This window comes from Camelus ferus, chromosome 15, assembly GCF_009834535.1.
Source record: "Camelus ferus isolate YT-003-E chromosome 15, BCGSAC_Cfer_1.0, whole genome shotgun sequence".
Lineage (NCBI taxonomy): Eukaryota > Metazoa > Chordata > Mammalia > Artiodactyla > Camelidae > Camelus > Camelus ferus.
The window spans coordinates 46657826-46673798 of record NC_045710.1 but is presented as its reverse complement, the minus strand read 5'-3'; the positions used below and the strand labels follow the sequence as shown (position 1 = coordinate 46673798).

Below are 15973 nucleotides of genomic sequence, written 5' to 3'. Positions count from 1 at the left end.
ACAAGCATAGGTTGATTAAAGGATTTTCCAAGGTACTAATAAACTTACAATGTTTCGAGTGTCTATTCCTAAGGAGCACAAAAGCTTCTTGTTGCTATGGGAGCCGCCCCACTGATATCTCAAGCCATGGGCATCATGGATATCCTGTAGCTCAGTCCACACATCCAGCAGTTCCCTGCAAAGGTCACGACGAAGCCACAAACAATGGGTTACTCAATACCTTTCACCATGAATCCTACTTTTAACGTGACTCTGAAATACTATACATTCTGATTAATCTTGTGTCTAACATGAGCATATAACAACTATCTGAATGAAATCAAGAACCAACACTTACAGTCATTAGAAAAGTAAATAAGTTTAATATGAAACAATCGAGCAAAAGTTTATTTACATTATTCTTTTTTAATTGTAAAACAAAAATATTTAAAAGGAGGAAAGAAATCACCCAACACTCCACCATCTTACTAGACCTATTTAATATTTGTTTTCTCCTTGGGTCTTGATCCACAAACACACATTTGTAATTACAGCATATATATAATTTTGTATTCTTTTTTCAGATTTTAAGCATTTCCTCACCTATATATGTATTTTTTTCAGTGGTTGTGTAAGGTTCTTTTAGACAGATGCATCACCATTCCTTTAGCCACAATCCTACAGCTTTAATTCAGTTGTTTTTTACTGTTCGGTTCCTACTCCTAGTAAGACAAAAATATCTTCCTGTATTTTATGGTGTGTGTTATCGTAGAATTGTGTTGTTTCCTTAGACTGGAGAATCTCTTGGAGAGATTCCTGGGTCTAAGAGATGAACTATCTGTACGACTAGCATACTTAAAAATATATATCTAAACAGTTTAAAGATGGCAAAATATCAACCTTTTTGTCCCCTTCCATTCTCAGAAATTACCCCAAAACAAAAGCCAAGAAACAAAAATCATCTCCATTTTCAATGAAATTAAGAAATACTCCCTCTAGGGGTGGCAAGTAATGAAATAAAAGAGACAAGTCCAGGAATAAGAGTAACTTTGAAATTAGAATTAGAAAGTCAATCTAGACCCTCTGACATCTAATAATTAATAAGAGTTCCAGAAAGAAAACAAAGACAATGGAGGGAAGGTAATTGTCTTTATATGAGAATTGCTCAATATTGAAGAGAAGCTTCCAGATTGAAAGGTCCTACCTAGTACTCAGTCCAATGAATGACAAAATACTCTTATCAAGATACTTCATTGTGAAATTTCAGAGCACCAGCAACAAAAGACCCTTAATTATAAATATGATGTGAGGATGGAGTAAAATAAAATTTTACCTCCTGTGTACCCTTTTTTCTCAGGAGGGTGTTAGAGGATGTGCTCCACCAAAATGGGATTTAAGTGATGGGAAATCCCAAGGTAACACGTGTTTAGAAGACCTAGACTGATCCATTCTAGACTGAAACTGGAAGATGGAGGACTCCAGGGAAAAAAAAATGGAATGGCCAGCTTGATAGGTTTTATCACAAGTAAAATTATCTTAACAGGCTATTGGAGGGTAGGGAAAGATTTAGTAAATGAAAAAAGAGAGGCAATTATTACGTTCAGGAAAAAGGTGTACTATAAAGAAAATAGTGGCTTAGCTGTGAATACTGCATGATTATAATAACGAAAAACCAAGCAACAATTTAACCAAAAACTATGATGTAAGTGTACTGGGAAGATGAAGGGAAGAGAATGAATAGCAGATGTAAGACCTACACTCTCATCGGTCCTACTGGGAAATCAAAAAATATATATATAAAATTGACTGATTTGAACTGATTTATAATTTTTTTAAAAGCTCAAAAATGGAGAAGTAGAGAGTTTTTTAAATCATGTCTTTTAGCACAATATGATTTTTTAAGCTTTAACATGTTTTAGAACCTTAATGGTTTAAGATAACCATAGATAACCTTACAAATTAGAACAGATGAAACTAACAAATATACACGCTATCTGGAAAGTATCTACTACTTACCCACTCTCAGCTAAGGCCTCTCTTGTTTTTATTGGCAAGGTGCTTGTTTCCAGCAAGTGCTTCAGGGAAGTAACTTCTTCTTCAGTATCAGGGACAAATATGGAAGGGAAACATGCTTCGAAAATTCGCTCCAGGCGGTTTAGTAAAGCTGTCTGCATCAAAACACCCCCCAAAAGTTTATTTTCATTTTTGTAATTTTAGTAATGTCATACCTTTATCATTATTATACACACATTTATACACCCCCACCCTGTCCACTACTATGAAGTGGGGGGCCTACCAGTAAGATACAGGAAACACTAAATGAAAGGAGTATAACTACTCATAGAACAGCTTTAAATAATTATGGTGATATATAAATGTAGTTACACACCAAGCATCATGCCTGGCATTTTAAAAACATTATCTTACCTAATCTATTACAGAATTCTACAAAGAAGAAATTACTACCCCAATTTACAGTGAAAAGGCAATCTCAAAGTTTGAATAATCCGCCCAAAGCAAAAACAAAACTAAAAAAAAGGCAGTATTCATATTCTTCCCACCACACTAGGATTTTTTCTTACTACCACTCACATACTATATTTAGAACTGTAAGATTGGTTGCCTGCAAAAAGTGCTATGCTATTATAGTTGGACAGAACCTGGACATAAACACTTGAATTTTGAAAGCCTTTTAGAAATATCTCTGCTGCTAACAGAACAAACTAAAGTAGGAAAGAATGTCTGCATTTTTACTAAAAAATTCAACAGCTCATTTATTACTCTGATGATTTGTGTTATCTTTTAGAAATTCCATTTCTCTACTCTTCTATGGTGTGTGTGTGTGTGTGTGTGTGTGTGTGTGTGTGTGTATATATATTTTTTTTTTAATAGAACACTGCCTTTCCTCCAAGCAAAGTCTGCATATTCCCTAGAGTATTTGCACTAAGAACACTGGCATTCTGGAGTATCTTTATTTATTAAAATTTGCTGGATTTAGATTAACTTACATTTTTGGGGTACTACTAGGTTTATTCTACATATGCAACCTATAATAACATTCATTCCCACTTTTCTAACTTTATTTCAGACACACTGTAAAATATTTTCAATTTAGCTCAAACATCAACTAGAAATACAAACTGTTAAGCTTGCTGGAACATTAAGTGTACTACTGAAACAACACCCAGTTTACAAGAAAATGCTACATCATGGTGGTACTCCCTGCCACATAACAAAAACCAGTTAATGTTTGATTTCTGTTTAGTATAGTCAGCAAATAGGAAAAGGAAAAATTTTCACATACATGTATACCAAAACAAAATCTCTTTTGGAAGCAGTATCAGAGTGAAAAACCTAGCACTGCATAATTAGTCTCAGGATACTCTTCTGCTATTTCTATAAAAGTTACTCTAACACCTTCATTACAGTCATGTGTGTGATATGGGGAAAGGCTCTTAGTATCAATTATGAAACCTAGAGTAAAAAGTAGACTCAAGATCCCAAGGCTTGTGAAACTTGAGTGCATCAAGGGGACCCAACTTGCTTCAACAGAGGGAATGGACAGACATTACTTTTAAAGGGATCAGATAACCATCTAATTGGAAACATGATAAGCATTGGCTCCTCCTGGGCAGGGAAGGTAAACAAAAACTCACGTATGACCGAATTTTATTTCTCTGTAAATTAAAACAGAACCTTTCTTGTATCCTCTTTGTTATCCTTTTAATGGGGTAGAAAAAACATTTCTTCCATTTATCAAAGGAAGAAAGAAATAATCTCAAAACATATTCAATCATTCGGAACAATCTTTACACATAACAACCAGGTCTTAGGTATACCAGTGAGCAGATTCTCAAATTAGTGGAATGTACCTGAGTAAACAGAACATTACTTTAACCTAATCACTTTTGAACTTAGAAGAAAAAAAAAAACTTCCTCAACCTTTTCTCATAAAGAAGATAAATTATATAGAAAGTTTAAAAGGAAGTCCCATAAATCTTTAGGATTAGATACTACAGTCAGTTGCTTCAAATCTTTTACTGAATGAGGTGGAGCAGGGGTCAGCAGTTTTTTCTCTGTAGGGCCAGACAGTGACTATATTGGTGTTGTAGGTCATCCATAAACAAGTAAGTGTGTGTTCCAATGAAACCTTATTTACTAAAACAGATGGCAGGACAGATTTGTCTCCCAGGCCATAGTTTGTCGACCCCTAAGGCAGAGCCATAAATAAACAACCAACAGAAATTCAAATAACTAGAATCACTAATGAATAGCACCACCCACCACAAGGAGGAACTCCTCCACAACCCAACAAGAAAGCATCCAATAGAACTAACAAAGATTTTGATTAAAATTTTATTTCCTAACATTCTACTTTTTTAAAGCATATTAATTTCCAACTATCTACAAGACCAATTTGATGCTTTTAGCTACTTTCTTGTTCATGGTAATAAATAATGCCAAATTTCATTTACTACTAGTTAATTCCAGTAAGTAAATGGCTGATGTAATTACAACATTTCAATAGAGGACTGTGGACCCAAGGGCCTGAGACTCAGTTTCAGGATTTATAAACTGAAGCTATCAGAGCCTACCTCACAGGGTGAATAATAAATTAGAGGATTAAATGCTTGACACCCAGTGTATGCTCAAGAAGTGGTAGCTTTTATCACTACTCTTGTTATTATACAGATGATACATATAAACAAAGTGGCCTGCCAAGAAATAAAATAAATGTCAAAACTAAGTTCATCTCACTAAGGCTATTTCTCCACCACTATTTAGCATTCTAAATCATTATGAAAATATTCATCTAAATTTATATCAATTCTACCATATTGTTAAGAAATTAAATAATCCAAATATTTTGCATCCTCCCCAAGATCATCCTATCAAGTTGGGAAAAAAGTACCTAACTTAAAAATATCTATCATAAGAGCTGCTTATATAAACAGAGCCTGTTACTGCTACTCCTTGGGATTTTATTTTTTTATTTTTATTTTAGTGGAGGTACTGAGGATTGAACCCAGGACCTTGTGCATGCTAAGCATGCACTCTACCACTGAGTTATACCCAACCCCTCCTTGGGTATTTTAAATTTTGAAAATTGGTGAACATTTTGGTTGATTGTTGGCATTTGTGACTTAAATCCTGACTATCTTATGAAACACAAAGTGTGTAAACCACACATTAGGTGTGTTAAGAGTGCTTCACTTCCCAAGAAGTACAAAAAGTTCAAAGTTCAAAAATATGAGGGAACATAGTCTAAGTAACTTGGTAAGTTTAAAAGGTGCAAGAATATAACTAACGTAATGCTAAGAAAAGAAATTAACCCACCACAAGAATAGTTTCCCTTGTGACCAAGCAGATAGATTCTTTCAAAAAACAGATTTTCCCAAACAGACTGTAATCAGACACTAAATTAAAAAAAACTCTTTGTTATTTTGAGCATAAAATTTGAGCATGAGATTAAACGTATATCAAAACTGTGATACAAAAACTGTGATTCTGGTAAAGGTTTTGGGTTTTCTTTTCTTTTTTTTTAATTATTAAATAATTTTAACTGTCTTAAAATATACTCAATTTTTCCTCAACAGCCTTAAATCAAGTCAATAATAAAATTAATATATTAATAAAGTGAAACATTATTTAGACTTTGATGTATTCTATTGTGCATGAGCAAATTATTCATCTAACACTACAATTCATGGTTTCCAACAAAGCAAATTGTAAATTTTTATTAAAGAGTCAGTGCTGCACTCTAAATTAATGTGAGGGTAACAAAATAAGTACACACACACTTAGCATACTAAATATTTAGCTGAGGTTACAACACTAACTAAATAACAAACTAAATAAAATAATATTCACACCAATCACTTAAATTTCAAATGTCTTTAACTTCAAAGTCAAAGTAGTTATCAGTTCTCCCTTGATTTTGGAATTAGGAAACTGGTGACTGGTTAGGTGAGTAAGTTTATGTAACGCAGCCATGTCTGTCAATTCATACACATACCAAATTTTAAGCCTGCAAACAGCAGCACATCTGGCCATGAAACATTTTAAGAACAGAAGATCTCTGAAATGCAGGGATGAAAGCTAAATGCTCTTCCAGGAAGGTACCAGGCTCCCTTTTCATTTTCTCTATCGTGTCCAGCACTAGGAAGCCAAAGGCAGAGGTCTACTATTTGCAGAGAAGAGCACTTGTGCTCAGAAGAGCTCCTACCTTTCAAAACTATTCCGAGAGCAGAAACTAGCCAGAAGCAGCAGTTTTGCTCTCTAAATGGTCTGACAGGTGAGTTTATAGCCAGAACTAGGAGTACTCCCACACAAATTCTCATTTGACCCCCTTTACTTTTCGCTGTTCACCAAAAAGTCCAGTTGGCAACACTATTTCCTGCACTTTTGAAGACCATTTCCTAAGAAGTGTGTTTCTGAGATTACTCTGTAACAGCTAACACCTACTGAGCACTTGTTATGTGCAGAACTGCACTAAGCACATTTACATGCACAATTTCATTTTATCTTTGTAATGAGAGTTTTGAAGTAGCTACTATTCTCTAAGTCTCAGGTTCAGGGAAGTGGCTAAGGCAAGTTAGTGCTGAAACCTGGATCTGAATCCAGCAGTGTGACCCCAGAGTCTTACGTTTTAAGCACTATACTATAACCACGGCCAACTTACGCAGCAGGCACAGGGCCGAGGGCCCACAATAATTTTAGGGGTTCATAAAAATGTTTTAATCGTTAATATTAACATACTCATCTTTATACCAAATTACAAAACAGAATTTTAAATATCTTTTATGGGGAAGGGGCTCACAAAAGTCATATGTGGTCTTGGCTATAGTAGTCTCCAAAGGTACACTGGCTTTTATAGGATTTCTCTATTTTTCCCAATTTTCTCATTTCTCATATATATTTTTTTTCTATCAAGGTCCTTCATTATTTTGAATGTCTCTATATTTCATTTTTTTCAAACCAGATTGGATTTCTGGGAAAGCAGAAATGACTACCCAGTGTTTGAATTCATCAGTGGGGGAGAGCACTATGCATGAATTCATTTATACTCATTCCCAGTTCTGCTGAATCTCCATGTCTGGGTTTGGAAGAGGAAAACACTGGGGTATACAAGCAGCCATTACACTTTATCCACTGGTGCAAATTAGTCATATTATTTAATGCAAAGCTTCTCAACTGATATGGCTCAGTTACAAACAGGTTACAAGTCTTCCAAAAATCCTGAAAGCTGTATATATGGGCATATGGCTTCCCTCTAGTGACGGTTAATTTTATTTGTCAACTTGACCGGGCCATGAGGTGCCCAGACATTTGGTGAAACATTATTCTAGATATGCCTGTGAGGGTATTGTTGGATGAAATTAATATTTCAATTGGTAGAGTAAGTAGAGCGGACTGTCTTCCTTAACATGGGTGGGCCTCATTCAATCAGTTGAAGACAGCTTGCAAAATGTGGATCTTAGGACTTCTGTGATCACCTCCATAACTGCATGAGCCAATTCCTTATAATAAATCACTCTTTGTCTGTCTCTCTCCATGCACGCATGCATCCACCCTCCTGGTTCTATTTCTCTGGAGAACCTTGATTAATTCACCTCTATTTTGTAAATGACTACACTGGAGTATAAAAGGATTAAGTGTATTGAAATTCTCATTCAGTTTTCCAAAGGAGAGTATAAACCAGCACTGAGGATCCTAGACTCTGGTACTTAGGCCACTCAAACACTCCTTCCTTTAAAATATCTTGTATTTAAGGTAATTTCTAAAATTCCTTCAATATATTTCTAGTTGATTTTCCTTCCTTCCCTACAAACAGCAGTTGATTCATGTCAATAGTTTTAATACTGAAGCACCAGGCCTTGTTCTTAAGTGGAAGTTTAGAAGAAACATAAAATCCACTGGGCAATTTAATCTTCCATTTAAGAGGATACCTTATTCCTTAACACTATTAAATATTAAGTAAGATATCAAGTGCATTCTACAGTTGTATACTTATCAATCCCCAATTTCAAGCTATATAATAAGAATAATCAATTGTAATATTCACTATGCTCTAAAAGATGGTTTGCCCCTTCTGTACAATTTTGGGATAAAGCTAGTAAAATATTTCTGTTTTGGAATTAAAGGCCAGAATTTCAAATTTTCTGAGGGAAAAATAACAAAAGGAATTGCTCTCCAAAGACTTCAAGCAACAAGCACAGAGCTGTAAGACCAAAATCTCAATTTCTTTCTTTTTTTAAAAGTTGAGATATAATTGATGTATAACATTACATAATAATGCTTCGATATATGTTTATATTGCAAAATAATCAGCATAGTTACAAATTTTTCTTTTCCTGTGATGAGAACTTCGAAGAACTACTCTTAGCAACTTCCCAATATACAATACAGTATTATTAATAATAGTTACCATTCTGTATATTATATCTCCAGGATTTATTTATATTATAACTTTATTTATTTATTTATTTTATAAGTTTGTAGCTTTTGACCACTTTGATTTGTTTTGTTGTTTACTTATGTTTTCAGTCAAGAGTTCAAGTGTTCACCCACAGAAAGGAAAACCTGCACAAATCTTAGGTAAGTGATTAAATAAATGAAGGTGAAAATGTAGTTACACTCAGTTTGAGAACCCTGACTAGACTCTGGTGAGCAAACCAATAACTTAATTGCAAAATAACATAAGCCAAAGTATTAGTGATTCTCTTTTTCATTTCTGTGGTACTCTTAATTTTGAAAGTTCTCAAGATAAATTTTCATCTAATAACATTTTCTCAAGCATTATCAACTAGATGGCTAATAAAAGAAAATGACTCATAGCTTCCTTTTCTATAGCCAATTAATATAAAGAGATTACTTACCAACTACCTAAATTCTCAAATAACACCCACAGCAATACTTTAAAAATTTTACAAAAGCTCAGAGTTTAATACAGTGCTTATGACATTATCTCCTTTACCAGATACCTAAGAAAAGGCATCTTGGCCACTTCAATCAAGGTTCCTTTCTGAAACATTAACTGCTTACAAAAAAACCCAAAACACTGTTAAAACAATATACATAATGGTCTTCTGGGAAAAGAACTGCTTTCAAAGTAAGGAGGATTTTGTTTTTTGTTATTGTCATTTTGCTTTGTTTAAAATCTTAGCCATGAAAGTGAAGAATAGTTTTGACTTTTTTACAATTTGTACAAGAGAGATACCATTAACTTGCTTTTCTCTACAATTTATAATAATGTTAACAAGAGAATGAAATAAACTGAACTCTGGGTTCTCAGAAAAAAATACTCACTGAAGGGGAAGAGTATTTCTTAATAAATGGTTATTATGGCTTTTACATCACGGCCTGAACACTCGAGGCTTGCTGGACCCACATCTGAGAATTAGTTTAACTAAGTACGGTTATAAGTTTGAAATATTTCTTCTTGGTTAACATTTCCTTAAGTAACAAATTACTGCAATAAAGCTGCAATAATTGTCTCTTGACCCAAGGAAGACAGATTTTATTAAAATGTTAAGATATCCTTTTGGTAGGCTGAAAAAAAGCAAAGTACTAAAAAAATAGGAACTTGGACAATGTCACCTACATAGCAAAAAGTCAAAGAATTCTGAAATGATAACTGTATCATTTGTCTGACTTCACACAAAAGAACTGTTCCCCATGTCTGTTTAACTGAATTAACTGAGCTATGAATTTTAAAAGATTCTCACAACATTCTGTAAAAGCAGAATCTGATGGCATTCTGTTCAGAACAGAATTGTTGCATCCAGGTAAGATTCAATAGGAAGAAACCACTCTAAGTTTTACCATTAAAAAATGTTTACAGTCATTAATATGTGGAGACTTCTGTGCCATCCCCAAAATAGTAGCAACTAGGAGAAACATTTTAAGAAAAAATATTAATAAATATAATCCTCTTCTAGAGGACTAGATTAATGCATATTCCTAGAAGATTCTGGAAAAAGAACAGACTGCAAGTCACAAGCCTCCTTCCCAACAGCAGGATAGGAATGAAAGTCACTTTCCAACTCAGTCACTTTGCCAGCAGGGCTTACCCATTTCCCTACCTCAATTTCCTTCCAAACTTCTTCCAGCCCCCCTTCTAGCATCCATCTCCAAGTTCTGCTCATTGTGCATAACCCATTCAGCAAAAGTAAAAGCCTGAGGACTGAGCCAAACAAATCTCAGGAAGTCTTAATGTATTTTGACACATCTATACTGTTTTTATTTTTACAAAATAGAATCATACCACAAAATTCTTATTCTTCAGTAGATTTTCACTTGTTTTAAAATTTACTGTCATTTTATCTTCACAAAAGTCCATTGCAGTAGACGTTACCTCCTTTTTACAGACAACTGAGTTCAGAAGTAACTTGTTCAAAATCATAACGCTTACATGACTCTGAGTCAAGATTCAAACTCAGATTCCATAAAGCCCATGTACTTTATTACCTCCTATATCTTGTCATCAAATTACACATAAATAACTTCAATCATCTTGTATGATGCAAAAAATTCCTTTCTGAAGTCATGCTTTAAAAAATTCATTATCTGATGATGTTAAAAGTTCTAAGCTATAAATTAAAGAACATCCAATACCAGTGTCACCCTATACTCTAGTAAGATGAAACTAAATCGAGAAAGGATTAGGTCAAAACCAACAGTCTTCTCTTTGCATTATATAATTAATTCATTCCTTGTTTAAAATTGTAAGCTTCTCCCTCAATAATGAATTACTCAACAGGAAAAACACACATTAGCTAAACCATGTAATAAGTGAATTAGCAAATTAAACTATTCAGACACTCAACATCAAATGAAAAGTGATTAGTTGTGCACACTAATACCATAATACCATAATTTCTATAATATCTTAATGTATCAAAGATATGAAAAGCAGTGCCGTAGAACCATTTTAATTAATACTTATACTTTGGAAATATTTCCAATAGAAAATGGCTTGCTTAGCAAAAGGTAACTGGAAAAACAGAATTCATAGATTCTGATTTTATTCTCACTATCTTTAAAATAGGCCCTTGGACCAAGTGTTACATATATCAGTGTCAGTAAAAAGCAGTGATTTCCAACAGAGTGCTCTCTTCCACACCCGTGGGGTTAAAGAAAGGTTAAATTTAGCACAGTGTAGAACTCAGGACTGGGAACAAGAATAACCTGGATGTCAAACTGCACCTCTAGGGGCTACTTTACATCCAAATAAGTTAATGAATCTTCTCTGAAAGAGTCTGGACCACAAAAGGATAAAGAGCAGGGGCTAAGGGGTAAGAATATTCTCCCTAACAAACCTACTACCTATGAAAAATAAACATAAATGTACATTTGCAATGAATTATAAGCAAATAAATACAGCCACAATGAGTCAAACTATGGTTGTTTCTTGTTCTAGGTCTAACCCTTAACCCATCTCACTCTCCCCAAAGGCTTTTATTAGCTGTTATATTATGAGGTCCAAATCTGCATTTTTCAAATTATTTTTCTACCCTTCAATGCCCTATAGCCTTCAGCACAGATTGAAGTTTCAAATTCTGCTTGCTCTCTTCTGTAGCCAAAACTAGGTCTCTGATAGACAAAATTAAGAGACATTATTTTCTGAAACTTAGTGTTCTAAATCTCAGTTTAACCTTCTGTTATAATCACTATAAAGGTAAAAACTGGAGGACCTGCTAGAATAGTTAATTAGCTAATTAATGGATTTTTACATAAGTGGTATTTACACTTATCAGAAAACCAAGTTGATGAATTTCTGTAAATATTAAAGAAACTCACTGAGGTAAAAAAAAAAAATCTTACTAAGCATTACTACAGGAATGTCTATTTAAAGTTAACCAAAGGGTTTTTACATGTGAAACAGGTAACTAATCCACAAATCAGGCAATCATTACATATCATAAAGAGATTCCTTTAACAGGTACCCAATTAAAAAATACTTTTTGAAAAGCTGAATTAGAAGCCTCCACACCAATTAGTATGTCATACAAAATAGAGAAAATTAGTAAATACCTGAACCGAAGTGGCTGTTTCCTGTAAATGACCACCAGCAACTGCTCCTTTGGAAGTCGCTAAGGGGACATTGTGTGTTTGGGGGGTTCCTGGAGTATCGATCTTTTCATCTGTCCTATGTGACTGCCAGGCTTCCTTTCGATGATGAGATTCAGTAGCCTGCTGGTCTCCAAAAGCAGCCCAAGAGCAGCTATCTTTCTGTCCATCCTCAAAAGCATTCCAATCTACAACTTGGCTAGGACCAGCTGAACTGAAGTCCGCAAAATCATCAGAGTCTTGAAAAGCACTGCAGTCATCTTGAATATTTGGCACAGAATCAAAATCTCCAAACTCACCTTCTTGCCCAATTTTCAGTTTTGAAACAGGTTCAGTGCCTGTCCCAGTAAATTTTCTTGCCAAATTGCATCCCTCTGATAAACTATCAGAGGTCTGTTTTAGGTCTGACTCGGTAAATATAGTTTCCTCTTGGTAGGAAATAGCATTTGATTCCCCAAATTCACCAAAGTCATCACCTGGTTCACTAAAATGTGGAAAGTGCTCTGAGGATTCCTCAAAAGTGACATCGCTCATTGAATCTTGAGTACCAGTAACAAAAGGTGGAGTTGTGCCACTGGCTGTGCCAAAGTCACCAAAATCATCCTCAATGGTATCGTTGCAAGTCACAAAGTCATTACTACTATCACCAGTTTTTACACTTACAGAATCATCCAAAACATTTTCTTCTGTAGGATCAATGCTGAGGCTTTGGGAATAAGTAAACTTTCTACTTTCTTCTTTGGAAGAACCAACTTTATCATCAGCATCAGAAGTTTCTGTAGAATCCTTGCACAGGTCAGCACATTTAGAAGTACATAAATCAAGTTCTTCCTCAGTTTTACGTTGTTCTCTCCTACTGGCTTCTGAATTTTCAGCTGACTCTACCAAACTCCAAGCCTTTGATTGAACACCTGAATTTAAAAATTCATCCTGCTGCAATGTTGGAAGGCCTTGTTTTCCACTGCTGACACCTCTGTTACTTGCTATGCTTATTTCTGAAACACAAACCTGATCCTCTCCAGCAATGTTTCCCTTACTGTCCAAGCTTTTATCTAAAGACACTTCTTTTACAGAATTCAGTTCATTGACTCTATTAATTTTATTGTTTTCCTGAATGGTTAGTGCTTCTCTATCATTTAAAACTGCACATTCTATTTCTTCTAGCTGTATCCTTTCTTTCTTGGAAAATGTGGCAAAATCTGCAAATTCCTCAGCAGGACTAGGTGCAGAGTCTAAGTTATATTCAGTACTAAGAGTGCTAAGAGGTTTTCGTCCTTTTGAATCAGCTACAGTGTCCAGATCATCTGTTCCCTGAGGATTTACAGTTTCCACTACTGCAAACCCATTTGTTAGAATCTCCAGACAAGGAGGCTTTTCACCATTGCAGCTCTCTAACTGCTTGTTTTGATGCATAACATTCAGATCAGTTCTAAAATCTCTGGGAGAGAAACTTTCAGGTGTTCCAACATTCTGTCTCTGCTCCACTACTTTATTAAAATCTCTTGGACTTTCTATGCCATCAATGGAAGTATCTAAAGTTTTAGATGAAATTATTTCTTTGCTGGTGGTAGAAAGTAAAACATCAGACTGTCCCTTCACAGGAGAAGAAAGTCCAGCAGTGATGTCCTTATCACTACCATTTTTAATGGATTTAAAGCTTGTAAGGCTATCTACATTTTCTGAGAAATCATGAATTGGCATAAAATGGTTTGAAGGTACAAACTCTTCCTTGGGACGAGTATAATCTGGTGTATCAAAATCAACAAACCCTACACCAGAAGGGCTAACTTCGGAAAACCCACCAAATTCCCCAAATTCATCGTCATCATCATCCTCAGCTCCATTGTCTAGTGGTGGTGGGGATGAAGAGTACATTCGAATGATGTCTGGCTCCATTGTTCAATTGCTTTGAATAATTAATTTACACCTGAAAAAAAAAAAGATTATTTTTTTGAGGGAACAGATTACATAGAATAAAGTCTTTCAAAATTCTCCCAAAGAAACTTCAAAACAATGCAAATTTACAATGCTACTTATCTTTTAAACTATTTTTATCTTAGGTGAGATTACTCTGCACAGCTATAATATAATGGCAACCCCCCGCCCCCAAAACCTCTCTCTCTTCCAGTGTTATGTTTCTAAGGGCATTGGTAGTACGTTACTGAATTTGGGGACTCCAGAAAATTTCAAATAAACATTTACAAAAGTACATTTACAAAAATCTCTCTTGGGGCACTTACTTGTTCTGTTAAGCTCTCTTTCCAGTTCACTGGGGACTCAGGACTTGCCTTACGGAGTTGTATGAATTTTTTAATAAATAAAAGACATGAAAATTTTATCTCTAATAATGGCCACCAATATTTCCCTCACTTTGCTTTTCAGTGTTTATTTCTGACCCAAATTAGCTTTTGTTTTTGTTTTAGCAGACTTTATTTTTTTAGAGAAGTGTTAAGTACATAGCAAAATTGAGCAGAAGGGGGTATCTCTTACCTCCATTCATGCATAGCCTCTATTATAAACATATTCCTAGAGTGGTATATTTGTTACAGTTGATGAACCTACACTGACATAACATTATTCCCCCAAGTCCATAGTTCATATTAAGATTCATTCTTGGTGTTGGACAAATGCATAAAGACACATATCCACCATTGTAATATCACACAAAATAATTTCACTGCCCTAAATAATCTGTGTTCTACCTATTCTATTCATCCCTCTCCCCTGCCCTGGCAACCACTGATATTTTTGCTGTCTACATAGTTTTGCTTTCTCCAGAATGTTGTATAGTTGGAATCACAGAGTATGTAGCCTGTAAAAACTGTATTATTGGCTTCTTTCACTTAGTAATATGTATTTAAGGTTCTTCCTCCATTTCTTTTCATTGCTTGATAGCTCTTTTTTTTTTTAAGTACTGAATAATCCATTGTCTGGATGTACCACAGTTTATAAGTTAATTTTTTTGTAATTTTCCACTTTGAAATCGTTTAGGACTCATAAAAAGTTGCAAAAACAGCACAGAGAGTTCTCATGTATACTCCACCCAGTTACTCTTAAAAAGAATATGGTAAATAACAACAGTATATGATCAAACCACAAAACTGACATCAGTACAACCTATTAACTCAGTTACAGATCTTGTTTAGATTTCACTTTTTTTTTTTTCTTTGTGTGTGTAGTTTTAATGAAGTTGATCACAGGGGCAGATTAGATCTGAGTAACTGTCACTATAATTGGGATAAGCACTGTTGGAAAAATAGTTCAATAATAGTCATCAATATAAAGAAAGTTCCACGTGTTATCCCTTACTAGTCATGCCCTTCCCTAGACCTTAACTCTCGGCAACCGCCAGTTTACTCTCCATTATTATAATTTTGCTACGTCAAGAGTATTATCTAAATGAAATCATGTAATACGTAACCCTTTGAAGCTGGCTTTTTCACTCAGCTTAATGCCCTCGAGATCCATCCATGTTGTGGCATGTTTCCACAGTTCATTCCTTTTTATTGCTAAGTAGTATTCCATTGTATAGATACTTGTTTCTCCATTTACTCCGTGTAAGATACTTGGGTTATTTTCCCTATTTTCCAAATATAAATAAATCTGCTATGAACATCGGTGTACACATTGTTATGTGAACATGAGTTTCCATTTCTTTAAGATAATACCCATGAGTGTGAATGCTGGGTCACATGATGTGTGCTTAACTTTATAAGCCAAACTATTTTTTCAAGATAATTTTTAAGAAGTCAACTTGACTACTTTCATTAGTAATTTTCTTCATTATTTTGCTATCATATAAGCTTAAGATTTAATAAATATCCACTTTTATTTTCTTATTTTAGAGTGTTTTTTTCAATGTTTAATTTTTAAGACATCTAGAAATTATTCTGGCATATGGTCTAAAGCAAGGGTCTAAGTG

The 15973-nt window shown here is 34.6% G+C and overlaps 1 protein-coding gene across 6 annotated transcripts in view; it reads right to left on the bottom strand.

Moving 5' to 3' along the window:
* AFTPH (aftiphilin) overlaps positions 1–15973 on the bottom strand; it is a 61334-nt gene that overhangs the window by 21174 nt on the left and 24187 nt on the right. For all 6 annotated transcript variants that reach the window (XM_032497678.1, XM_032497674.1, XM_032497673.1 and 3 more), the window contains 3 exons: positions 12016–13978; positions 1996–2147; positions 49–175 (listed from right to left, as the gene is read on the bottom strand). In XM_032497678.1, the coding sequence (XP_032353569.1) occupies positions 49–175; positions 1996–2147; positions 12016–13947 (2211 nt within the window). In that variant the 5' untranslated portion in view covers positions 13948–13978. The remainder of the gene's footprint in view (positions 1–48; positions 176–1995; positions 2148–12015; positions 13979–15973) is intronic.